Here is a 26,044-nt window from a genome sequence, read left to right as displayed (position 1 = left end):
GGCAAAAGTGTCAAATTACATTGTCGCACTCATAACAATCAGCCAGCAAACAGATGTGAGTGAGTAAATACTGACCTGGAGCAAAGCTGGTCTTCCCATAGAAATGGACTACGCCAGTTCTCTGTCCGACGACCAGCACCCGATCCCCCAGGGGCATCTCACGGCCCCCATATGCAGAGCTACTAGTTGAAGGAGTTTGGCTTTGAAAACCTGGCAAGGAAATGATAAAAAAGGATGCTGTCAAACATACTGCAGTACCTTCAGTCGTAATGTGGTCAAATAATTCCTACCTGCTGTAGCATTTGCAGCCATGCCCGAAGAGGAGTGGAGGCAGAGGGCAGGTGTGGCCCAAGGACTCTGAGAAGCACGTTCCCGTTGTTGCCTGGCAGTAAGACGATGCCTGTGATGGGGACGAGGTCGAGGACGATGTCCATGTCGAGATTCCAGTGAGGAAGACGAGGAGGAAAGTGATTGGGAGAAACCACCTGTGTTCAAATTGATGAGAAATAAATGACAATAGACGTAAAGGGCAACAAAAATGTCGGGCATTCTGACAACACAGTGTAAATTAACTTAAATATTCATATTAAATATTCATCCCACTTATTTTTCCTATATTACCAATTGGGCTGAAGTGTGGAGCAGAAGTTTAACAGCAACGTAAATTATTCAACAAGAGTAATCATTTTCACTGGCGCGAGTAGATGAAAATTTTAGTTATGCAGTCTCAAATTTTAGGGCCAAAATGCCAACATTTAGGGGCAGTCTGGAACCCTTCTCGAGAATCGTATTTCGTAGCATTTTATGAGCAAATGTGTCTTGGTAGGACAATAAAAAAAATCCTTGAAAGCTCAACTTTAAACACAATTTCAAAGAACAACCAGAAAATAAAACTAAGAATATACTAAAATAATAGCAATGGAAAAAACTAAAACAAACGTCTGTTCCTGCTGTGAACTCTTAGGGGCAGTGTGGTGTTGTGCATGCATGTAGTACACACAGCGACGTTAGAAGAGTAAGAGAAAGAAAGTTGCGCTTTTGCGCTTTCAATATAACTCATTCTTCACAGACTGGGAAGAATGTGTGTCTTTGAGTATTGTTTTTATGTATTATATTACTTGGATCTATGTGTTTCTACAGCGTTTGTGTGTGAATATTCGTTTTTTGAAATTTTAAAATTAAGCATGTATTGTATGTATTTGCTTGATTCTTTTTGTCATGTGTTTAGTTTTACAGTCAACTCCAGATGGGGTGTCATTAAACAGTTGAATGCTTGATCAGGGAGGGAAGACATCATGTCACACGCTTGTTGCGCAAGTAACATGATGCATTCAGGGTACTTTCGCAACGAGCACACACTTCGACACATTAATAGCTGCACTGCACTACAGGTAAATGCAAAAAATAAGCAATTACCGTAAATAAATACAATATCACCCTTTGCGATAAGTTGATTTTCAAAACTAGACCTTAAATACAATAGAAGCCAGGAATTAGAGTTTGTGCTACTGATTCAGTCTGGACAGGACAGATCAATTCTTCAATGTCTTACACATTGGAAATTTTTACACACACAGACATACACATACTGTACACATATATGTGTCAAAGTCTGGAAATAATTTATCTGCACCAATGCATGTGATGTTGAAAAAAATACATTTAATTACCTGAATCAATCAGTTTGAATCATTTTAGAGCTCCACAAATAAAACACAGTGGGCCAAATTAATGTGAACTATAGTATACATAAATACATTCGCAATTCTTTCTAATAACAGGATCCATGCATATATGCTAGATGTGACAAAAAGTGATGCACAAGGCAAGTATAAGTTATAATACCAGCGTGCTATTTTTGCTAATGGCCAGTGTCTGAGATGTGCCTTTCCTTTGTACTCCAGCAAGAAACATTTCAGAATACAAAACATTTTTTGCCGCTTGACATTTAGCGTTCAGGGACCTCCCATATTTTCATGCCTTGCACACACCGAGATTCGCTTTAGGCAACCTGCAACAGAAGATTTAGCCGTCTCTGTTTTTGGTAATATTTCCAGCACCTTTTGATCTCAAGCTGACATACAAACAGCCTGACACTTGTCTGGTTAGAGGATGAGAGGGTTTCACAGTGAGCCAAGACCAAGCTGGCTGCCTTGTTGAGCTGCTAAGTCACAAAAACTGAGAGTGGGGACTGTAAATGTCTAACAAAAGCCCTGAGAAAGTTCAGTCATAAATTAGTCTGGTTCCTGGGGAGTAAGGAGGTGCTGACACGCACAACCTCACATTTCTTGCACGCCACACATACATACACACTCACACCTAGTGATGAATTGCCACCAGGACTATTCAGCCTGTCTATGCCCTGGTTATTAAACTCTACTTAATTGGACTATCAATCACAGCATTCCATTGGCTACTCACAAGTCCACAATTCCAGTCACGTAAAGATCAATCAGCCACCAAAACCTCTGAATATTACCCCTGTACAATAAATCTGTAAACCCCAGAGGGCCCACAAACCACAAAAACCCACTAAGACAAGTTTCAACTATATTCTAAGGTCACTGGACTTTATTGCAGGCCGATGTTAGTCAGGAGACGAGAACGCGGACCAAGGACTGGTCTTGTCAGCAATCTAATTTACGCACTGTCTGTGTGAACCTGCCTTTCAACACCCTGAGCAATATTAATATGACTACATCATTTATCCTATGCAGGGTCACAGCTTGCAGTTGGACAGGGAAAAGTTTGAGAGGGGACAGAGAGAGAACAGACAACAATAACATTATATAGGAGATGGATTTTATCTACACGCAAACTGGGAGAGCAGTGTTACAGTGGAGGAAGGACACAAACGAACACAAAATATGACAGGATGGGAAAAAGTTGCAACTTCAGGACAGGATAGAAGCAGTAAGCCATGCACCTGTGTGTAGTACAAATAAGAGGACAGTCCAGGAAGATAAAGGGGTCATAGGTTCCTTGTACAGCCATGTGACCCTCCGTCAAACAACAAGGGAGAATTGTGTTTCCACATAACCACAGATGCATTTGCATTATCACCGGCATTAAGAGTTGCTGTGCACGTACAATGACAATCGAGGACATGGCTGCATACTCCCGAATGAGACGGCCTGCTGCAAACTCATGGCGCCCACCCGGGAAACGCTAGACAGCACCCCAAGGAGAAGGACAAAGGCCCTTAAATGGGTTGGTTTCTTGGAACAGGCTTAGGAGCATAGTGCATGTTCAACAGAGTTGAAGTTTGGAAAGAACACAACAGAAGATTAAGCTTTAGCCTGCTTTATCTGTTCCAAAACGAAATTTGATGTGTATTTGAGATCATTGATGTTGGAAAACAGAATTGTATCCAACTGTTGTGAATTATGATTGGGTGGTATTCCTCCTATTCCATTTTTAGTTTTTGATTAGACCCAAGCAAGTATTGAACCCACAACCTCAAAGTCTCATAGTGGACACTGCCACGAGACTACTGAGGTGGTTAGCACCTCAAACATCAACTCCACAACCATAAGCATGTTTAATTTTCCTTGTTTTTTAGGACGACACCACAGGGCACCCGTGACAACCATAAAACCAGAAATCAAAGTCGCGGGCGCATTGCAACAAAGCAAATGTAAGTTGACAATGATAATAAAACATGAATGTAAACTGGAAAAAAAGCCTTAATGCTAGGTGACTTTCAAACAGAAATCTCCTTCTCTACTGTCCGTCACTCAACATACAAATGAGAAAACTGTTTCTTGTTTTTCCTTTATTCTAACATCGGTTAATGTCCTTTAAGAAGTGATACATACTGTATAGTAGTGCTACCACAAATGATTATTTTTTGCTAATCAACTAGTAACCAATAGTACATGCGATGAGTTGACTAATTGGATCATATGTAAATCGTAGCATATCCCAGCAGCAAATAACTGCTCTTAGATAGCCATCGTTAGCTTACGGCTTGAATTCTTTAAGGTATCTAAAAATAAAGACACTTAAGATAATAGATAGATGATAGATTCCACTTTCATTAAACTTTACAGCTTGTACCAACATTCCTCCAGCAGTCATTTACAACCGATGGTGCAAATTAGGGCTTGTTTATATGAGGTTTGCGAGTAAAAACAAAATATTCTATCAGAAGTATTTTTCGTTTCGAAGGCGACAGCCTTTTGGGGGCTTGAATACAAAATTTGAAACCACCCCTCTTTAGTGGAAAAGTTGAATACGCTCCGTCGTTGCCGTTCCCACATGGAAGTTACATCACAGCACCACGTAGCCGCCTGGCATGCACACACAATATAATTCCACATACTCTTGCATCACCATATGCATGCATATTTTCTCAATCATCTATAAACGCAAAATAATAAATGGAAACGAGTCACGACTTTTGTGTCTTCTGTTCAGATTGTCTTAAATTGAAGGTGATACTGTAGCCTCAATAATTTTGGCTGTAAATGTTTAGTACATTTTAAAATGGAACCAAAAACTATACACAATGCATATTTGCACTATGAATATTATGAAACTATCTATAAATACAAAAATAAACACTTGTAAATACATAACTCATTCTTCTCAGGCATATACATTTTGTTAAATGTAGTGTAGAAGATAGTGAAATCGTGTGAGTAAAATTAGGAAAACGCATTTTGCTAAAAAAAAAAAGGAAAAAGAAAAAAAAAAGTTTGTATTTTTTATATTTTTTATTTAGCCTTCATTTATCAAACTGTTTTGCATTTCTTTACTACTATATATATGATTTAAAACAAAATCAAAATGAGGTCTGCACCAGTTATACTTCCATGAACAGAACTGGGTCAGGTGTGTTTTACTGTTATGTGTTGCCGTTGAGAAGTTGTGGCAAACGTCATGTTCTGTTACTTTGAGATCTTATGTTTCCAAGTTCCTGAACAAATTACTTTGATCGCAACAAAAGGAGCATGTGAGCGCTGTGTTTTGGTTGTTGATAAACATGAGTTCACTGACTGTAATCCATAGTAGACACGACAATATGTTAGCGTACCCAAACATGACATAACCTGTGTGTGCGCTAATGCTAGCTTCCAGACACGACTGTCCCTACGTCAGAAATTGAGTCATGCATCATCCACAAAGTGCTTCCTTTTTAGATGCTTGTGCATCCCCGCCATGTTGTCATGAAAGGCAAGTTGACATCACATTAAATATTTTAACTTAGGGACTCTGTTGTTAACTCCAGTTAGCCATGACACTGCATTACCCATAGTGCTTCTGTTTACACCAAATATGACCCGGATTTCCCCTACTGCGCAGGACCAGCGGAAGACGAGGCAGTTTCAAGATGACTAGGAGACTAATCTTGGCAGCCCTACTGTTAATACAAGTTTAATGGTGGCAACAGCTTTATCCCTTTATCGTTCAATTTCCGTTATTTCCCAAGTGGTAAAGTTGGTTCTAAATATGAACAAAGAAGGTCAATAACGTCAATAACGTAGAATGTATTGTGTTCAGCCCTAAAGGGTAATTTAATATCTGCAATGCACTGGGCCGCAGAAAAAAAGTTATTTTGTTGACAAATAACCTGAAACCGCTTCCTTTGAACAAGTTAACAAATTCTAAAAACAAATGATTAATGCAAGATACAGTATATGACAATTTGTTTGTGTTACAGTAACGTAAACATTACTTTTGTAATGATCCATTTGACTGTATATGTCACCGGGGCTATACAGCTGTGAGGAAGAATATTTTCAAAGAGATAAGCAATGCAGTTAATGTGGAACAAAGGCTGATTAACAACACCGCTGTCATTTTGAGTATATATTCCCTTGAGTAATGGGAAGGTTTCTGCTGCTGCAGTACTTCAGTTTATGTCCCAAAGCACTCAAGCAACAGCACTAAAGAGTTATTTCATCAGCTAACAGAATATTAGGTCATCATTTATTGATCTGATGCCGTTACTATTAGATGTTTTCATATGGTTGTTGTGTGGTTGCATTTATTTATTTTACATGACGTGGTCTCCAATGAGAATTAAACATGCAACTAGATTCTATGATTATTTACTTTCTTCTTTCTCCGAATGCCAAACAACTTTTGAAACGGGTTTTTTTTCCATTGTTTTTTTCCCCCAGCATCAACTTGGACAGAATTTTTTTTCCTGATACAAAATGTTTGCTTTTACTCAAAACATTCATCCTATATACATAAATCCTTAGTAAACTAACATTTCAAAAGGTCAACATTTTAACAAGTACAGGAATAATATGTAATTGTATACAGTAACTAGACTATGTGCAATTTCTGGAGAAATTGCGTGGGAATGTTGAAAGCTGAAAGCCACTAGCTGAATGCTAAGATAACGCATAAGGAATGCTTATGAAGTAAATTGAGGGATAAATTATGAAATGATGACCTCCTGTTTACTGGACAATGCACGTTACCAACTGTACCACTGAGCAATATCAGATACTTGGTAATGATATTATTATATGTATGGAAGTGGGTGTGGATAAGTGATAAAAGTTCAATGTCTGTCCCATTGAAAATGAATTGAGAAAAGCTGATATTTAACGTTAATTTGTGCGAATACTGTAAGTAATGTGGAATCGGACGTTATATACCCCGGGAAAGGTGAATTTTCGAAGAAAGTTGAAATTTGAACACTGTAAATCGGAAAGATTATGTAGGAGTTGTTACAGGGCATAAAAGTGTAGAGAATACAAATCACAATAACATACAGTATAACAAGTTAAATTAAAATCTAGGTAAGCCACCCCAACCCAGAAACCCTTCCCACTACAAATCACCCCCACACACCAGTGATGGTTAACGCATATTTGATTTGTTGATGACATGTTTTTTGTTTCTGTAAAGAATGTTTTAAAATCTGTGTAGGGAGTCCAGTTGGGAGATTGTTCCACTCTTGTTAGTGCTTTGAATGAAAAGGCTGACTGTCTGAGAATTGTTTATCTTTTAGTGCTGCACAATGCCCATTGGATGTTGACCTAGTCAATCAAGATATTTTATTGGAAACTACAAAAACAAGCTATAGTGTCTGAAGAAATGCAATTTAACAACAATTGTAGGACAAACACTGAAAGCAAAAGGCTCATTTTCAAAGAAAAACGAGCATAAAGCCGTTGACAGTGAGATAATTAGACTTGACTTACATACCTAAACCCATGTTACTCTTTGGGGAAATGGGGGACAGGTCAATACGACGATGGCGTGCGGGTGTCGACACCTTATTGGCACTTGTATATCTTTCCAGAGGTTTGCTTATCTTGGAGAGAGGAGCAAATACTCCTGTAAAAAAACAAAGGAGGAATATAAAACTCAATTGCTAATACTGATTAGTTACATACAGTCTTGCTAATGAATTATACTGGAAGGGTTGTGCTATAACCTACCATGTTTGAGTTGGCAGGTAAAATACTGGATGCCTGCTACAGAGCCATCATTCTTCCCTTCTGGTTTGTCAAGAACTACTCCAGCCCAGAGACCACCAGAGAACTCAGTGTTGCCACAGAATTGCAGGGTTCCGACCTGCAAAGGCATTGGCATGCATGTTTGACATACTTCAAGGTGAAAACAAGGAATAAATAAAAACACTGCAGCCAACAAACCAGTCTAAACAAAAGGGCTGTAGTTTGTATGATCTTATCCCACCAAATTTAGCATTGACAATGGCTGGTTACTTTGATAAGGAGAAAAGGTTCATCCTCTTGGTAATATGCAATTTGCATTCAACAAATGGAATGGTTTAGCTCTCACTTTGATCACAATACTTCTTTAAGCTTGAAAACTGAACATTGCTAATATTGTTAACATTTTGAAAAGTTGAGACGGATTAGTTCATTCGTTTGTAAATGTGTTTCAACTGAAGCATACGTTTGGTCAATGAAGGCTAGCACAGGCCTAGAATAGTGGCTGATCCAATTCCACCTTTTTCCTCCTCTTCCAACAACTCCTATTGCTCCTGGGTGCAATAAGATGAGAGTAAGTAAATAAGTGAAAAATATATCAAAGCCAGAGCCTAGATGGAAAAGAAAGAAACTGTTGATGAGCCCATCCTGGCATGTGGAGGTTTTATTCTCAGAGCCCCCCACACCCAGAAAAAAAAAATTCAATAAAATAAAATAATCTAACAAGCTCCTTGTTTTGAAGAATGGAGTCGTAGTGTTTTGTTATTGTGTGAAACAAACAGCTCCTTCAAACACTGCTCCGTTTTACCTTAAAAAGGTGAAATGCAATTTCATACTATTATTTCTTCTAAGGAAAGCTTATTACTAATAATAATAATGTTACAAAATATATTAACTCATTCACTCCCAGCCATTTTCATTGAAGCAACCCCCTTTGCTCCCGGCTGTTTTACTGGATTTTGACTGATTTTGCAAGGCCCACAGCTACTATTTATACGTTTTAGGGAGCAAATGAGTTAATCGAGCAACTAAATATTTGAAGTTTCTAACTAAAACTAGAATATTTAATTACAATGTGTAATTATTAACCTACTATTTCTTTCTTTCTGGTAAATTTTTTTAACCCATAAGTTACACACACGTTGAGTTTTAGGAAAATAATGAATTTAACAAGCTTGACCACACACCTTCTGTCCAGCTATCACCACACGATCACCAAGTTGAATTCCAATGGAGGCGAGCTTTATCCTGGCTTTTTCAGAAAGAACAGGAGGGCTCGGGAATTGCGATGTTAAAGGCAGCGAGCCGGGCTGTGGCAAAGCCTCTCTTAGTAAAGTGCGCAGGTCTTTGGCCAGGGCGGCAGCATCTGCCATCTCTAAGGGCATGTTGAGGGGATCAGGAACAACATCAGCTGGGTACTGGCCTTTATCATTCTGTAATAGAAAACCAGAAAGGACCTAAAGTACATAAAAGTTAATGTTCAACCATAGGGATAATTTTGTATATTAAGATAAAATCATGATCATCTCAATGTTTAAATTTGTCGAAATGATTCGAGAAACCCAACCCTTGCAAATGTCATGACCCTTCAACACAGTGCTGTAAGACAATTTTTTTTTTAATCCTTTGCATTTAATTTGGTGATACCTGATCAACTGAATTTAAAACAACATGGCAAATAAATTAAAGAATTTTCCAAATTGCAAGCTACAACCTAATTCCCTCAATACCGCTCTTTCATACTATACAGATGATATTATTAGCTGGGAAACACAGGCACAGGGGATTTAAGACGCGTTACAGAAAAGTTACTACACCAGTACTCTATAAATCCTCCAGTGCATGATCATATTATTCAGTGGTTTGCAGTTGATTTTACAAGACTTGTCAGCTCAAGTAGTCGTAAAACCATACTGTATGCGCACTCCTACAAATTTCCTTCTTACTGACAGTGCAGAGGAGTGTGGTAAAACAAAATGTGACCATCATTTAGCAAAGTCAATCAAATGCTTCAGTCATAGAATAAAGATTGAGTAATGGCAGGTTAAAGACAAACAGTATTCTTTGCAAACAAGCTGTTGTGTCGACAAATTACAGTGATGTTTTTTTTCAAGTTTGCACACAAGACATACTAAATCTAAAACTAATAAAAACTAAACTAAAAGAAAGCATGTTCGGAAAAAAAGAAAAACAACAATTCTGAAAACTAACTAAAACTAACTAAATAAAAATAAAAAAATAAAAATGAAATAAAAAAAAACTATTCTGAAAATTCTAAAACTTGGGAGACAGAATGAGGAAAAACAAATCCTGGAAATCACATTATAGGATTTTTAACAAATGTATTTGTAAATTATAATGGAGAAAAAAAAGCATTTGGTCAAATACAAAGATGGAATGGCTGGTTTGCGGATCCACGCAAGAACTCATCTCATGGGATCAAATTGATCATGAGAATGGTGAGCAAAAATCCCAGAAATAATGACCTGCTATGAGCAGCCGCAGTTCATTCTTTGTATATTTGGCCATGAGTGCTGTAATAAACGCTGAAGTTGCAATTATATAATATAGATAATAATATATATAATGTATAGGTGTAAAAGGCGTAAGGTGTACAAAAAAATAGCTTCAGTGTGTCAGAAAATACTCATGCAATCATGCTATTGAATACAAGCTATTTTTTACCCCGAAAGATTTCTGTTTGTTTTTCACAGGTTGCACAGTTTATTAGTCACAAAGGTAGAAAAAAGCCTTGAAATGATTTATCTTGGTCTTTTGTTTTTTTAACATTACAGAAAGCTGGAATTTGAACAGTGTAGATGATGTACATATCGAACTGTATCTGTCTTGAGATACATTTTCACTCAATGTATTCCAACCTCACTGGAATTACACAGCATTCAGACCAGGGTGTGGCCTGTCTTTTGCTCTAAATCAGCTGGTGGATAAACAACATTGAAAATTGGTTTGAAAATATCCATGGATACTTTGTATAATTAGACAAAAAAAAGAAAAGTCATGAGCAAGTGTCAACATTTCTGCCTTTTTTAAGCTTAGACACTGGGAACAAACGTACTTGAATGGATTACAAAGAGAATGATCATGATTGCATGAACATGGCGGCTTGGAGAAATTGCTAAAATAATTGATGGGATGAGATTCAGCTAGCTAATGATGATAATAAGTGCAGAGGAGTGATGGTAGAAGTAGGGATAAGTGGGTCACACATTTTTCACAGCCAATGTATAAGAGCGCTGCCTTTCTCATCCCCAAATTATTTTATTATCCGTAACACTAGCATAATACCTGCAAATGCCTAATCATCTCTCTGGATTTTCCAAAGTATTTTCCACATCAACCTTCCTCAAATGTTTTTTCACGTTTGTATGAAGAATGACTGCATATTTATTTATTTGTATGAGGCATTTGCCTGATTACAGCGGTAAGTGCTTGGGTGACATCCAGTGGACAGTTGGTGCATGCATGAGGATCATCTCTACAACTCTAACAGAGAAATTGTAACCTAAAAGACATAAATAACAATACAAAATAACATAAAACGAGACACTACGGATAAATGTGAGCTGAAAGTGCCAATACTAAATTATGTTTTTAAAATCAGCAAAACAATTCAACGTGACATTTTTCTAAGAGTACATTTGTGGTAATGTGTTATGAAGTCTGGCTGTAAGAGAAACCAACCTTGGAACTTTTATCATCTGCTATTTTAATAAAAAATGTATTTCCGTTTTGGTATTAAGTGAGGATTTCAAAATATCATCAAATAGACAAATTAAAATAATTCATGAATGTTTTCAGCTCTGCAATGTGAGGAATGAAAATATTATACCATAAATTGAACACTTGGCTTATGTATGGTTGATCACACAAACAGTTTTAAGATGCAAATTTCTGTTCTGAAGAGTTGGGATCAGCATTTTCTGTGTTTTACAACAGTTAGAAAAACTTGTTTAATTTTTAATAGACTGCAATTTGTATCTCAAACAAGCAGACCGGAAAATACTGCCCTATGAAATATTGTGTGGTCACGTTTAAGAGTCAGAGGGAGATACAAGTTGTTCTAGTAAAGATGCCAGACTTTTAATCAGAATTAGAGCAAAACTATAAGCGGATTGTTAGGTATAAAGTTATGTACTACATTCGTTACATTTGCATTTTGTTGAATAATTATTTATAATTACTTCATATGTCAGACTTGGGAAATTACCATTATCATCCTCCTGCCACCATATGTTAACAGCGAAAATGAAGTCTTTAAGAACTGTACCTGTGATAAGCTACTACAAAATTATATCATGGAGTACCTGACTTTGACCATGGAAAGACATCAATAAGTGAATACAACTGTACGTAAAATACGACAGCGTAGTGCAAAAAGGGCAAACGTTCTGGGCTTTATGGCATACTGGCCTTTCTTCAGTGGAGGATACTTGAAAGCCTGCACAGCGTTATAAAAACACTTAAGGTACTCCCACTCTGTTAGAAAGATGCTGTGGTCTGATAAAACTACAGGAAGTTGGAACTCAATTCAAGTGTGTGTTAACGTTTCATGCTGTGCGTCTCGGCTACAGAACTGGTAAGTACAGAGAGTACAGAAATACCCTGGACACAAAAAAAAAAAAGAGGTTCAAGAGTTATCTTGTCAAGGACCTCAAAATGGGTCAACGATTCACCTTCCCATAATAAACCTCCCAACATGACAATAAACCAAAGCACACAGCTCTGATAACACACAGCGGATTAAAAGTACTGTAAGTGAATGTGCTGTAGTACCCAGCAGGAGACATGATTGGAAACCTCAGGGGAGTCCAGAAAATTGATGTCCATTGACATGCCTCAATCATTCACAGGCAGCAAAAGAAAGAATAATGCAGATAATTACAAAAATAAAAATCACAAAACTGACCAAAAAAAGACCTATAGATCACATGGATTTAGCCGCACGCTCTGAAATCTCATGAAAGCGCCACACGACAGCATGTTTGTTCGTTTGACTGTGTGCCCGTGTCGTGTTAAAGAAACGGGGAGGGGACTCTACACTACACAAAGGCTGGCCTCTGGTTGGATCCAGGCTGCAAAGTAAGAGCTGCAGGTGATTAGTTTTTAGTTGCCGACCAATAGATGCACCCCTAGTTGAAAAAATGTAGGGTAATTACAATTATTTCACACACACATTTAAAATTATTTTAAAAATAATTAGTGGGTAGCTGCTAGGTTAATTTTCCACATGGAGCTTCACTGAATGAAAAGTGTTGGGAAAACTGTGGATATACGGACTCCAGATGACCTAAAGTAATGTAATGTAGAAAAATACAAAAGTAGATTTTAACAGGAGAAGCTGTAGCTTACTTTAAAAGCAGGATTGGCTCCTAGCTCCAAGAGGCATGAGACGGCTGATGTACACAAGTTCGACGCAGCAATGTGCAGCGCGGTGCCAAAGTCGAAGTCACTGCAGGTCGCATCTATGTCTGAGAAACACAAATGAGGGAAACTTGTTAGGATTATATACAATATGTTACTTGTTTCTCTACTTATCTAAATTTTTATATAGCTACCAAAAATATTTTAAGTCACACAGTGAGATGAAAAATAACTATTAAATCAGGTGTGGCTGGCTGCTAGACAAATGTGTGTAGATGGGTCCAGATGCAGACTGGGACTTAGTTTAAAATTGCTGTTCTCTCTTTTGTACACAGTAACAGACAATGCTTCAAAACTTTTCTTAAGTGAATGCTGTACATAATTCTTATTGACAACATTCATGCATATATGTAAGAGTATGAGTGAGTACAAAGTACAAAGTAATTGTCCGCTGATCTACATTAAGATTTTGTTAGCAGTTGACTTTTTTCAATTAAAAACTGTGAAAAGAGGGAATGAAGACAAATGTGCTTGTATATGATTCCACACGCTTAAAAAAAAATCGTATCAAATGTAAATTGGGTATATAAAACATGACAAAACTAAATATAATTTAATAATATAAATAAATTTAAAAAAGTTGAATTTCATAAGAGTGGCAGAATAGGAAAAATAAAAAGAAACTAATGTGAAGACTCTGATGTATTTTCAATGACTTTTTAAAGGCTGTGTATGAGGATATTGATCTCAAATATAGATTTAAGTTGTTCGAAAGTTTTGGGCCTCTAAATGTAATATTGAGCTGATGGCAAGGTGTCCGGTAAAAGGGTAGATGAAAATTGCAACAGTGTCTAGTTGGGTATAAATGAAAGTCAGATGAAAAGACAGAAACTTTGAAAATATTATGCCTATTATTTATGTATTTATGCATAGAATATCTTATGAAAGGGAATATTGAATATTTTCAAAAAAATTGTGATAATGGTTCAAGTCTGTCAGACCCAAAAAAACATTTTCTTAAAAATCTCTTCTGCATTATCACTAGTTTGTTCAGATATGCTGGATAGGTTGCAGCCCAAACAAAATTACAACTCATGAATAAAAAATTAAAATATATATAGGTTGATTAAATGAGTAGTCTTTTAAAGGGACTGCAACATGAAAAGTCAATTTTTGGAGCTTTTAGCCATGTTAAAATGCAAATTCCTCACCCAAAACATGACCAAAGTTGTGTTTTCCTCTATTCGCCCCTATATGAGAAATTCTAGGTTATTCTGCTCTCCAAGCACCAGCCCCTCCCAACCTGAGAAAACGAGCTGTTGGCACGGTTTGACATCATTGCGTGCGGCTCCACCCCCGCACCACCTCAGGGGACTAAACGCACGGCCACTTTTTTTTAGACCTCCCTCCATGGGATATTGACAAAAGTAGCCTTTATCAATAAACATTCTGTCTAAATGAATTCAAAGCAATCAATTATCCTTCACATTTGCAATGCCAAAGTGCAATGACAATTGGCCGTCTTAAAATCCCAGAAAGGGTTCTGGCTGACAGTTGTGTAAACTACAAGTAAAACATATTGCGCTGCTGTGCATAACTGCACGGATGGTATAATGGCTAGCATGTTCGCTTTGTGAGCAGCAGGCTCAAGTTCAAGAACCCCTCGCGGTAATTTTTATTTTTCCCTCCCTCTTCTGCCCTCCTCCTCCACTACGATTTCTTGCGGCAAGGAGCGTTTTGTTTCAAATGTTTATTGAAGAATTGAACATCCATCCAATTTCCACATGTAAAGAAGACACGGTTGTACTAAAACGGCTGGCCGGTCTTGCAGCGCTCCTTGGCAGCAGAGGGGCGCAGCAACCACACGAGGAGAGGCGGGGTTTTACTGAACCGGGCGTTTTACTTCCGCATTGGAAAAGTAGCCAGCAAAATAGCTAATAGCTAGGGGGGGGTGATCATAGGAAAACTAGAAAACTAAAGTAGGCTGGGATCGCATTACCGCGTTTCTACCACTAGAGCTGGGAGGACTGTAGCGCTCTAGAGTGGATACGTCATTTTGTATTGTTTTGACCCATTCTTGTCTCTTAGCCGATGAAATGCATCAGAATATACACGAGAAGGAGACGTGGGCCTATTAGCATGTCTTGCAATTTTATTCGAGCATTCATGGCTGACGCAGATTCACAGGATTTACGAAATAAATGGCGAGATTGACAACATTTTGTAAAAGGTGTACTCAACATTAAATCAACTTTTCTTTGCTGATAAACTTTCTAAACTGGTGTCTGCTAATGCTGTCTATATGTCCTGGTCATTATTTTGACATTTTAGTGCATGCGTGTTGAAAGCTTGAATTTGGGGCAAAAACCGTGTAGCAAGAAAGGCCAGACTTATAAAACGCTGGGGGAAACCCTGCATTGCCATTAACTTTTGACAGTTCAGTGTGTGATTTCATTTGTTTACGGAGTCTATTCGGTTGAAGTGTCAGGAAGATTCTTACATTTGAAAGAGAATTGCTCTCCAAGTCAGCCCTCAGCTTACCTCCAGGCTGAGAGGCCTGCAATACCACACGAATGAGCTGGGGCACGTCAAAGTAGGCAGCGTAATGCAGAGCCCTCATGTTTGTCCAGCGGGAGCGCAGGTTTGGATCAGCTCCAAGCACAAGAAGGTGGCGGGCAAAACAAGCAGCTGTATCTGCATCACCTAAAAAACAGAATCAGACAAGTGATATTTGAATAGCTTTTGTTAGCATGTCATACCCAGTATGACAGACATACTTATGTTCATATTAAATCCACACGTTTCATTTTCTCTTGATATTTGATGTAGACGATACTAACCAATGCCCGGGGCCCCAGCCTTACAGCAGTAGTGCAAAAGGCTCATGTCTGTCAGGCCATCTCGATCATTTACGCCACAACCTCTGTTAAGGATCTGTGCAAAAAATATATATACAGAAGATATACACTAGAGACATGCAGTGAAGTCCATGAACAAGTTGTAGCAGTTTTTCAACAAGTGTCATGTTTCTTAACTAGCAACATGAAGTTGTCCTACTTTTATACCAAAGTTGTCCTGATAGTGTGCAGAAAACTAAATTGTCACACAAACAGCTTTCAATTGTATACACTACTCTACACTGACAACAAAGGAAAGCAGTTAATAAATAAGCATGGGGAAATAGCTGCTGCTTTCAGACAAGTGCTTTATTCCAGCAATTTACTCCTCTCTTTAGATCCAGTATTTAAAATATAAGAGTAAGTACACAGTACAGCATTATGTGCATTTCTCTGTGCATTGCTAACTTCCATGTTGCGCAGTGGGGAAAAGGGGGTAAAACATCACCTCATTGCCAATCAGATCAATGTTCTTCTGAACCTGGGGAACCCATTGCCTAAGGACAGCAAACAGTTCAGGAATGGTGGTGCTGGGTTCTTGCAGAACTTCTCGACATTGCGGCTCACTGGGGTCAAAGAAAGAGAATTCTGCCCATGGTGGGTAGAAGACAAACACAGACAATAAGTACTGTATCACTTTGGCTGAATCAATTATTTAGTTTTGCTTTAAAAAAATAAAAATAAAAATAAATTTAAAAAAGGATTCTCACAGGAAACGTCCTCTCTTCAGGCAGTTTGACCTACAGCATGCATGTCTTACCAACTACACTGCAGACAGTTTCCAAAAATATCCACGAAAGTCCACTTACAGTTAAACACAAGGTCAGCAGATCTGGGCCCCACTTATAATATGTGTTTGTATAACTTCGGCAATGCAGCAACTTTTTAGCTGGTCCAATCAGGGCTTACCGCAGTGAGTCACCTGCATGATTATTTTGGCAGTCTTTATGACAAATTCCCTTCATGATTAAACCCTAAGGCTTGAAAACAGTGGTTTAGCATCACAACTTGCGAGTACAAATTAGTGCCTCATCAAAACACATTTAATAGCGAAACTGACAAGCAAAGGTTTTTAAGTTTTTCAGATCGACGAAGACCGTACCCAAAAAGTTTTTGCAAGAATGGACGCACGCATGTTAAAGTAGATTAACACATTCACGTCACCGAAGCGAGGGTGGTCCAGGCTAGCTCGGTGCTACGTACGCCGCTGCAGCTAGCTAGTAATGCGCTTCGGTTGTACAGCTAAACACATTGTGAAGTCATGACGGAAAATAAAAACAATAATAATAATAATAATAATAATAATAATAATAATAGAAGCCAAGCTAATTGCTAATCTAACCTAAAACTGAATTAAATGCTTGGGTGATCGATTACACTTTTCGCTCAAGTCTGGCTGGAACCGTAGTAAAGCAGAGCATATCCACCTTTGCAAGACTCTAGAGAAAATAAAATCATACTCGCGAAACCTTACCATAAGTTAATTACAGTATGCTACACCGTACATCAGCCTGAAGTGGCCTGTAAGCTTAAAAGTATATTAACCGTGTATAAAAAAATTCATAATATTACATCAGTAATGTTATTTGTTTGTTTTCACAATAGAATCCTGATTTCTGTTTTGGACTTTTGAGATCTGCACAATAAATGTTCACAAAATTACATAATTTACAGTAGATCTGAATCTGATCTCTGTCTATAAAAAAAAAAATCAATTTAACCTTACTAAAAGATCACCTATAATACATTCAAAAATACTAAGTATAAACTCTGAAATATAAATGTGTTTAAAATTGCCCCATTGAAAATTTTTCCACAAGAACATACAGTTATGTTTCTGTGCACAATGTGAATTTAAGAAATAAAAATGGTTGAATATACAAACTGTCATATTTTTTATTGCTTGATAAAACTATTTGAGCCTTGAACTCACCCATTTTGCATACAGTAATGTTAAACGTGTGTGTGTTTACAAGATGACCTTGTAAGTTCTGTTTTTAATTTGAGTAATGTTACTAAACAGGGGGATCCACTTTATTTTAGTTTACCTATAAAATAATATTAACTCCTTTGTGAACATTTCAACACAAGCATATCATGAGTGTGTGCATTCATGCATGTCTTGTCCTCACCACAGTCGTCAGGCATTGGTGCAGAGGCCACCTGGTGGATGACCGGCCGCTGATGGGGAGAAATTGAATTGAGGCAGTCCAGGGTAGTCGCATCTTCCTCCACAGGCGCTGAAACATCCTCCTTTGTCATCTCCCTCTCAGGGCCAGCGGCTAGAACAATATAAAAAGCCCTATTCTTAGAATTTAAGTGGGTCTAATCTCAAGAAAGCAAAGACAACCCCAACGGCACAGTGGCATGGCTTCATTCAATGTTTCAGGTAATCTGGCACCTTCGTAACAACATCACGACTTTCGGGTTGACTTTATTAGTTCATACGAATTCAGGGAACCTAACAAGATGTACAAAATTGTGGTACCTTAGTTACAAAGTTACCTCAAAAGGTGACCACATGTAGTAGCTACTAGCTACAGTACTGTATACCAGAGAATAGAATAAGGGACCTTGGGTAATACTTTTAAGAAAGATGCAGATTCAGTGTAAGTTTATTAAAAAAAAAAAAAAAAAAACTACAAATTTTAAAAGGAAAAAGAGGTGGGAAATTAAACAGAAAGCATACTGTATATTGTAGAAGGTGGCACACATGCAGGCCTGCAAGCCTAAATCTCGAATACATTATTCTAAACAACACTCACTGTCGTTTTTGGCTGTATCCTTTTCCTCATTGAACTCCATAAGAGTATCCAAGTCAAGCTAAGCTAAGGCTACGAGGCGATGTTGAGTAAAACATCCAACACGGTTGCTTCCTTGAAAACAACACTGAATACACACCAACAACACAAGCCGTCCCTCCGATTTAAACCCACTAATCCCCTGACTGTCTGCTCTATTTACAGTCTGCTCTCTTCCAAGACCTTGTGCCACTGATGGTCCATGTCTGGACTGTCACTCTCACTTCTCCCTGTATCATGCACTGTGACCCTGCTGCCAATTCATGCCACTGGTCAACTACAATGAAGAGAACACATTGGTCTAAATCTTTAGTGACAAACGTGTATCCTGAAACAACGACTGTCTCTTTAGCTGGTGGAACCCAGGACCATCTGGACTGTGAGGCAGATGTGATACACTGTGCTATGTAAACATTTTTTGCATTTGCCATTCTGACACCTTTTCACTTGATGAAAACATTGATCAAACACTACACCCACTCCGGGCTGCTCTTAATTTCTTTATCTTCCTTATTGTGTTGTGCGTACTGCAACTCCAGTTAAAGTGATAAGCAGACTTTTGTTTTCACCGTTTCGTACTTGAATGCATCTCATATATGTCCTGTCAAACGTCACACGTGTGACATGTTAGCGGATGCTGGACGTGATTTTAGCGGGCTAGCATTATTTAAGATGCTGCTTAAATGATGGCATTGGTGCTACATCACCTCTTACGTTACTCAAGTCCAGAAAGGGCAAGTAGTAAATAACCCCATTCTGTATTTTTAGCCACTCTATCAAAACATAACAGAATAAGCGGAAGAAATGCATCTCATATTCAATTTCACACCTGATGCAACGTGTAGCTGTAATGTTGGACAAATCGTTCAAAAAGATCTCTCTCTACATATATATAAACTCAAACAAAAAAAATAAGTCACTCTATGCGACAAAAATGATGCGTAAAATATCTTTCCGTTTTACCTGAACACGGTGGCCTCGCTCATATGAAATATCAGCACCGGAATCTCACATCTCATCAGGGCAGCTAAAGGAACATCCGGGTTTGGGTGTCAGGCTTCAAAATAAAATAATTTATTTTGACCTCTTTAAACGTACAGTGCAGTATTCCAAAAACTAATGTTAACGTAATGAGATGATAACATAAGTTTTGTATAAAGAAAGCACATACACTTTTCATATTTATTTTATGACAAAATGTGGCCGTTATTCATTCTGAATTATGAGACATGGGGGATATGCCACGGACTTCCGACTTCCGGGTTTTACACATCAGCGTCGTTTCCGGCCACTGCTGTCCGTGTTCCAACACTCGCATCCCAACCCCTGCGCCCCCCAACCGCGCGCTCAAGCTCATCGGCGGGAGGGCGTCTCGGCTATCTGAAATGCTTTGGACACTGAGACAGACACGACACACTCGCAGGTTCGCACCCGTCGACGGGAACCGGCAACCGAGGGGCACAAAGGCGGAAGCGCAAGTACTGGGACGCGGCCCACACATCGCAAACCGGAAACGGAAACAAAGTTGATATGTGAAAACCCGGAAGTCGGAAGTCTCCCCTCCACCGTAGCATAAATAGTCCAATAGATCATCTGAGTGATTTGGAAAGTGACATTTTCATATGTACCACATTGATTTTAGATTTTCAAAGTAAAAAAACAAAAAAACAGATTGAATAAGTTATTACATGCCATACATTCCATTATTCATTTAAAATAATTATTTCTTTACAGTATACTTTATACTTTGTCCCTTTTTTATAAACATGGAGGTGAGCCAACTTAGTCCTTGAGGGCCAGAGTCCTGGCTACAGGCTTTGGATGTTTCCCCTCTCCAGTCTCCAACACACCTGATTCATATGATCAGTTCATTGGAATCAGGTGTGTTGGAGCAGGGAAACCTCTAGACTCCGGCCCTTGAGTATCAGAATGGCCCACCCTGATCTCGTGAAAGACCATTTAATTGTTCTGCCTGTCACAAGACACCGTTGGTATAGCGAGAGGCACAAAGAAAAACTAGTTTGTCGTAAATAAATAATAATAATTTTCTAACCAATTAAATGAAATTGCATACTTTCCCAGAGCACACCTACACCTTATTAGTTTTCATGGCACACTTATGTGCCTCGGCAAAAGGTTGAAATCTTTGCAACAGGGTATGGGATTCAGGACAAAACACAAAGAGTAACATGGTGAATCTGGAATTACTTCATGGAGTGGAAAGAATACGTTTTCATCCTATGAGCATGCAGTAAAAGCAGAGAAACTATATACAAGTCACTGTCAGCCGTTTGATTTCACCATGTAGGCTTATAACCCAGGTGTAGTTTTATTTAATGTGTTGTCTTTCTATTGGTTACATACTGTAACAACAACCTCAATTTTCAAGGACAGTCTCTTAACCCGTTTTGCACCACTGGCAACAATTGTTGGCGAAGTCTATAACTGAAATTTTCTATTCACAGTAAAAAAATATCAAAGGTATTAATGCAACTTTTTCCACGTATATGCTAGTAGACAACTTAGACAAAGATTTTGGTTTATAAAATATTGTTTCCAAGCACTTCCTGTCACATGACATCATCTGCTTCCTGTTCCTTCTGGCTGAAGACGTGGCTAATGCAAATCCTCCAGGAAAAAGTTAACATTCATAAATTTCTTATGATTTCTTCCCAAATATATTTATGATTATTCAATCATTGAAGTATCTAGAGTAACCCTCACCCCCCAAAAATTACTTGGGATAAATATTTTTTGTTGCCAGTGGGCACATAGCCTGTCACCAAAGGGAATCTGCAGGATTGCTCATAACTTACTGTTTCAAATTGTAGAATGATGAATTGTGGGCTACAGGTGGCACCGAGTAGAACCGTCACTTGCCTACGATGCAGGTTGGTGTGGGGTCCATGTTTGTATGTGTGTGCGTGTGTTTGTGTGAGTGAGTGAGTGAGTGAGTGAGTGAGTGAGTGAGTGAGTGAGTGAGTGAGTGAGTGAGTGAGTGAGTGAGTGAGTGAGTGAGTGAGTGAGTGAGTGAGTGAGTGAGTGCAAAAAAAAAGATGAATTGTAGAATGATTCTGATTTTAGAATACTCTTCCTAATTAAATAAAATCACAGGTACTCTGTCTTTAGATTTTGATACTTTTATTATTTTCTTGCTAAACGCTAAGTGATCTTTCTACGTTAGCTAACATTAGCTTGTGTTTCACTGACGTAAACAATTTTGATGTGAAATTGGAGGTGCACTTTTCTTCACACACATGAACAATGCCATGGTGCACAGCCGGTGCTATTAGAGGTACACATTCATCAATAGAATCATATCTGCTTGTTTTGTCATTCATTTAGGCCAAAGGTGGGCATCGAGGGCCGAAGTCCTGCAGGTTTTGCATGTTGCCCTTCTCCAACACAACTGATATATGATCAGCAAGCTCTGCATAAGCCTGATATTGATCCTGTTGATTGGAATCAACTTGTGTTGGAAGTGAGAAACCTCCAAAACCTGCAGGACTCCGGCCCTCGAGGACCGAGATTGCCCACCTCTGGTTTAGAGCATGGGTGTCCAAGCTCAGTCCTGGAGGGCCGGTGTCTTGCAGGTTTTGGATGTTTCCCTGTTCCAACGCACCTGTTCCAATCAACAGGATCGTTATCAGGCTTATGCAGAGCTTGCTGATGAGCTTCGGCTGTGTTGGAGAAGAGAAACATCCAAAACCTGCAGGACTACTACCCTTGAAGACCGAGTTTGGACACCACTGCTTTAGAAGTTTTGAGTATATGGATATTTGAGAATATGGTATGTAGGTTATCATATGCATTGCATTTCTGTGCTGTTTCAGGGCAGGTTGGCGTGAGTTCGCTCCCCCGCCTGGGGGACCATATATTTGTGTGAGTACACCCAAAAAGTAAAATCTGTGCTGTTTCTAATGTTATTTATGATTAAAGGAATCAGTTTAAATTGTTTATTGTTTTAAATTTTATACAGGAAAACCAAGGTTTGAACCATGATCCTGGGATGATCATATACATTGGTATGTTCCGTTTTATGTTTTTTGTTTGTTTGTTTTACACTCCTCACCGCCTCCACCTTTTTCTTTATTTATTATGACTATATTATTTTTGGATTACCGTAGTATATTATTATTATAATTATTATTATAATTATTTTACTATAGTGACAAGTTGAGTGACCACTGACAACAATTGTTGCCGGTTAAAAATTTTAAGTACAAAATAGAAAAAATAAATATCTGATTCAGAGGGAGTCAACTGGTAAAATTATATCAGTTGACAAAGAAATTTAGGCACAAATGGGTTATTGAGGCGTATGTTTTTCGAGGGAATATTATATATACTAATTGCAATTACAATTAGTACAGCATACAATTATTTATAGCTATATAAAAATGTATCGCTGACAGTAATTTCCAAGCCCAATTAATTACAAGTTTCAATAAACAAAAGCGGACGATCCCACGCTCCGTTTCCATGGAGACGTAAACACACTCGGAAGTAGTGGCAGTGATTTGATCCACCGGTCATCTGACCTGAAATTACACTGGGCCTCCTGTACGGCTAGCTCTAAATAAGTCATTCATGTTTACTCTTGAGTGAAATGGATTTCAACAACGTGAGACGCGCGTCATCCGCTGGCTACCGGCTACCGGAACGAGCGAAAGAAAGCAGGTCGATAACAAAGCAAGCACCTGCGGCCGAAAGTCTGCAGAAAAGAAAAGACATGATCGCGTCCTCGACGCGGCATGCAGACGCGAGTGATCCCGTCAAACAAGGCCAAGCGTGGAAAGAAATGGTGTGGAGTGAAAGGAGAGCAGTGCTGGAATGGTGAGTTCACTTTCAAGATCGAAAAATAAACAATGCTTGACAACAACAATGCACTCACAGGGAAAAGAATTGGAGTTTCCTGCGGAATTACGATCAGTTGGTAAGTGTAGTATTGTATTGTATTGTTTATTTATTTATTTATTTATTTATTAAAACCATCTACTCTGTTCTGAACTGCATTAATAGCATGAGCGTGCCAATGCGAACATGTCCATTTATTTGTCAAATTTCATAATATTTTGGGCGTTGTTTGTTTACATTAAAATTATCTTATTAAGCACCAAATCCTTGCACCCACAAAATCTTTATTAGTTGTGAATTATGAATTAATAACTTTCATATAGCAGTAACAAATAAAAAATAATTCAATTACAATGAACTGTAAAAAAGAAAAAAAAAAGAAAAACTCCAAACAAAACATTAATTGTCTCAATGTTTGAATTTTTTTCAATGTTAATTCATTTAAAAAACAGCATTAATTTCAATAATATATATATATATGTCACATAAATGTGTTTTTTTTTTTTAAATGATTATATTAAATAGAGTGTGTCGCACCTTACAGGAAGCAGGGATGTTTCACCTCCATCCTTTTGCTACAGACACCCAAAGGAAAGAACTTCACGAACATAATAATTGGTGGTTGGTTTGCAAAGGTGGTCTCTCTGAGGCGCCGTAGTGCATGTGGATTTAGATTGTTGCATTCTATCTTTAACCATTAGATGGCACTACATTGTAGTGATGGGAATTACGGTTCTTTTGGTTCGGTTCACTAAAAAGAGCCGGCTCTTTCGGCTCCCAAATGACTCTTTAGACTTTTTGTCGCTTAAATAAATATATTACCAACAACAATTTAAAACTATGCGCAATATGAATTACTTATGTGAAAAAATTGCACTATATCAAATGTTTGTTGTATAAAATACACTTTTATTTATAAACTCGAGTATAAACTCAAATAGAAAGTGCAAAACAAACATTTAACTATTTACAAATGAACTTAAATAAGGTTTAACAATAACAATTTTCAAGTGAAACAACAGACAAACAGAATCACACAGCAAAATATAAATTAAAATGTGTAAAATAAAAATAAAATAAAAAATCTTCATCCAGAAAACAGTGTTCTTCAGTCTGGATTTACATTCAGAAATGACAAGTGCCTTAACTTTGAGGGGCTGATCCTATTTCTTCTTCTCATGTGCCGCTGTAAATTGTTTGTACAGCCTCCCCGATATGAAATTTTAGTCTTGCAGACTTTACACTCTGCCTTAGTTTTGTCAGTTGTTGTATTGAAATGTGTCCATATATTGCTGCGTTTTCTCTTGTCACTCATTTTTTAACTGTTTTTTTTACCTTGTCGTTAATACAAGCGCTCTCCTCCTCTCTCTCGTCTCCTCCCTCCCGTTCGGGTTTGAGTGTGTGTGACTGCTTGCAGCGTGCTGTCGTGTGCCCTTCCCCCCCTCTGCTGCTCAGCGCTGAGCGCAGACACAGAGACGTCACACACACATACTCACCAATCAAATGCGGCTTTAGAGAGAGAAAAAAGCGGCTCCCAGTCAGGAGCCGGCTCCCGTCGTTCACGTCAAAGATCCGGCTCTCAGAGCAGGTTCGTTCGCGACCGACACATCACTACTACATTGTAAATGCTGGTACTTTATTTTTGTCATAGTGTGGTTTGAACTTCTACAGTGGGTTAGCAGTCAGCACAGGCAGATTATGAATCTCGATTTACTTTTAAAATGCGAGCGAGACCACACATGAGAAAAACACTCAATTAACACTTAATTATCTTAGAAATTATTGTTACTGTATGTATGTGATGCACTGTGTTGGTCATTTGAGCACACCGTACACTAGAAGAGCTGTAAGCACACACTTTTAAAATGTGATCAAATTTTAAAATTGCTTCATTGTTATCTTTGACGTTGGAGTTTTGTTTTTAAAAAGGTGTTGTTGTTTTTCATTCTGCTGCTAATGTTTGTAGGGGGAGCTGAAGACAGATGAGCCTTTCCCTGACAATTCATCGTTCTTCTCAAATTGTTACCCCAACACATCTAACCAAATATTTGGAAGCCGATTGTCGACGCCATTGGGACGCGAACTGATTAGACTAGACAGGATTATATCCTGGTCTGGAAGCCATCACAAATGCAAACAGGATCCAGAGATGATGTCATGCTAGATATGTCACTTCCTATTCACTCATCTTGATGCATGAATTGACCAAGTTGGGATATTTCTGTCCTTACATTGTGTTGGGTTCCGTTTTGCTAGCTTTTCAACTTGCCATAACTGCTTTATTTGTCATCAGAATGTATTCTGCATACATGTGTGTTGCAAATTGTTACAAAAATGTTTGGCAAATAATGTTTTCCTTGTATTCACCCAAACACAATTTATATATAAAAAGAAAAAGATAAATATTGTTCAAATTGATGTCTTTATTGTCATGCATTTTTTCCCCTGGTATTAAACTCTCGTGTTTGTGTCTATGCCGTTGTATTATTTAGATTAGACACGCCAATGCATTACTCATTTCTTCTTCTAACATGAATTTGACATGGCCTAAATTGCCATTTTCATCTATTGAAACTCAAGTAGGCCATACGGAAGTGAGCGTCCGCTGGTGACCAGGAGACGAGTTGCATAAAGGAAACCAGAGACATGTATCTTCAAAATAAAAGTATTTATCGCAACTTTGGTC

General features: G+C 38.2%; 2 protein-coding genes across 12 annotated transcripts in view; one reads left to right on the top strand and one right to left on the bottom strand.

Moving 5' to 3' along the window:
* The window catches only part of LOC144059450 (CAP-Gly domain-containing linker protein 4), a 30,403-nt gene extending 10,858 nt beyond the window's left edge, over nt 1–19,545 (bottom strand). For 3 of the 6 annotated variants that reach the window (XM_077578595.1, XM_077578832.1, XM_077578948.1), the window contains exons 1-11: nt 18,466–18,629; nt 17,833–17,982; nt 16,149–16,288; nt 15,644–15,737; nt 15,345–15,506; nt 12,792–12,910; nt 8,609–8,854; nt 7,407–7,542; nt 7,171–7,302; nt 291–485; nt 76–210 (exon numbers count right to left, since the gene is read on the bottom strand). In XM_077578595.1, coding sequence (XP_077434721.1) covers nt 76–210; nt 291–485; nt 7,171–7,302; nt 7,407–7,542; nt 8,609–8,854; nt 12,792–12,910; nt 15,345–15,506; nt 15,644–15,737; nt 16,149–16,288; nt 17,833–17,982; nt 18,466–18,505 — 1,549 coding nt within the window. In that variant the 5' untranslated portion in view covers nt 18,506–18,629. Of the gene's footprint in view, nt 1–75; nt 211–290; nt 486–7,170; nt 7,303–7,406; nt 7,543–8,608; nt 8,855–12,791; nt 12,911–15,344; nt 15,507–15,643; nt 15,738–16,148; nt 16,289–17,832; nt 17,983–18,465; nt 18,630–19,330 lie in introns of those variants that run through there. The other 3 variants (XR_013295711.1, XM_077578665.1, XM_077578743.1) reach the window with 3 other exon arrangements.
* Nucleotides 19,546–21,110: 1,565 nt separating this feature from the next.
* Nucleotides 21,111–25,746, top strand: cimip5 (ciliary microtubule inner protein 5). 6 transcript variants are annotated; one of them, XM_077577715.1, is made up of 7 exons: nt 21,111–21,392; nt 22,140–22,383; nt 22,481–22,526; nt 23,107–23,337; nt 23,398–23,437; nt 24,776–24,946; nt 25,325–25,746. In XM_077577715.1, the coding sequence occupies exons 4-7, from the start codon at nt 23,111–23,113 to the stop codon at nt 25,520–25,522; spliced, it is 636 nt and encodes a 211-aa protein (XP_077433841.1). In that variant the 5' UTR covers nt 21,111–21,392; nt 22,140–22,383; nt 22,481–22,526; nt 23,107–23,110; the 3' UTR covers nt 25,523–25,746. The 6 variants fall into 6 exon arrangements, with proteins under 6 accessions (XP_077433841.1, XP_077433821.1, XP_077433833.1 ...); XM_077577695.1 differs by having other exon boundaries at nt 22,335–22,383; nt 22,481–23,337; XM_077577707.1 differs by having other exon boundaries at nt 22,481–23,337.
* Nucleotides 25,747–26,044: the final 298 nt, after the last annotated feature.

The sequence above is a fragment of the Vanacampus margaritifer genome, chromosome 1, assembly GCF_051991255.1.
Source record: "Vanacampus margaritifer isolate UIUO_Vmar chromosome 1, RoL_Vmar_1.0, whole genome shotgun sequence".
NCBI lineage: Eukaryota > Metazoa > Chordata > Actinopteri > Syngnathiformes > Syngnathidae > Vanacampus > Vanacampus margaritifer.
The sequence above is the reverse complement of the archived record's forward strand: the minus strand, read 5'-3'. Positions and strand labels throughout refer to the sequence as shown.

What these genes read in the sequence shown, in the direction of transcription:
- cimip5 (XM_077577695.1), top strand. Translation starts at nt 23,111, where the DNA reads ATGGATTTCAACAACGTGAGACGCGCGTCATCCGCTGGCTACCGGCTA. An exon ending in AGGAGAGCAGTGCTGGAATG is followed by an intron (nt 23,338 to 23,397) that starts GTGAGTTCACTT and finishes ATGCACTCACAG; the next exon opens with GGAAAAGAATTGGAGTTTCC. An exon ending in AGATCCGGCTCTCAGAGCAG is followed by an intron (nt 24,947 to 25,324) that starts GTTCGTTCGCGA and finishes TAATGTTTGTAG; the next exon opens with GGGGAGCTGAAGACAGATGA.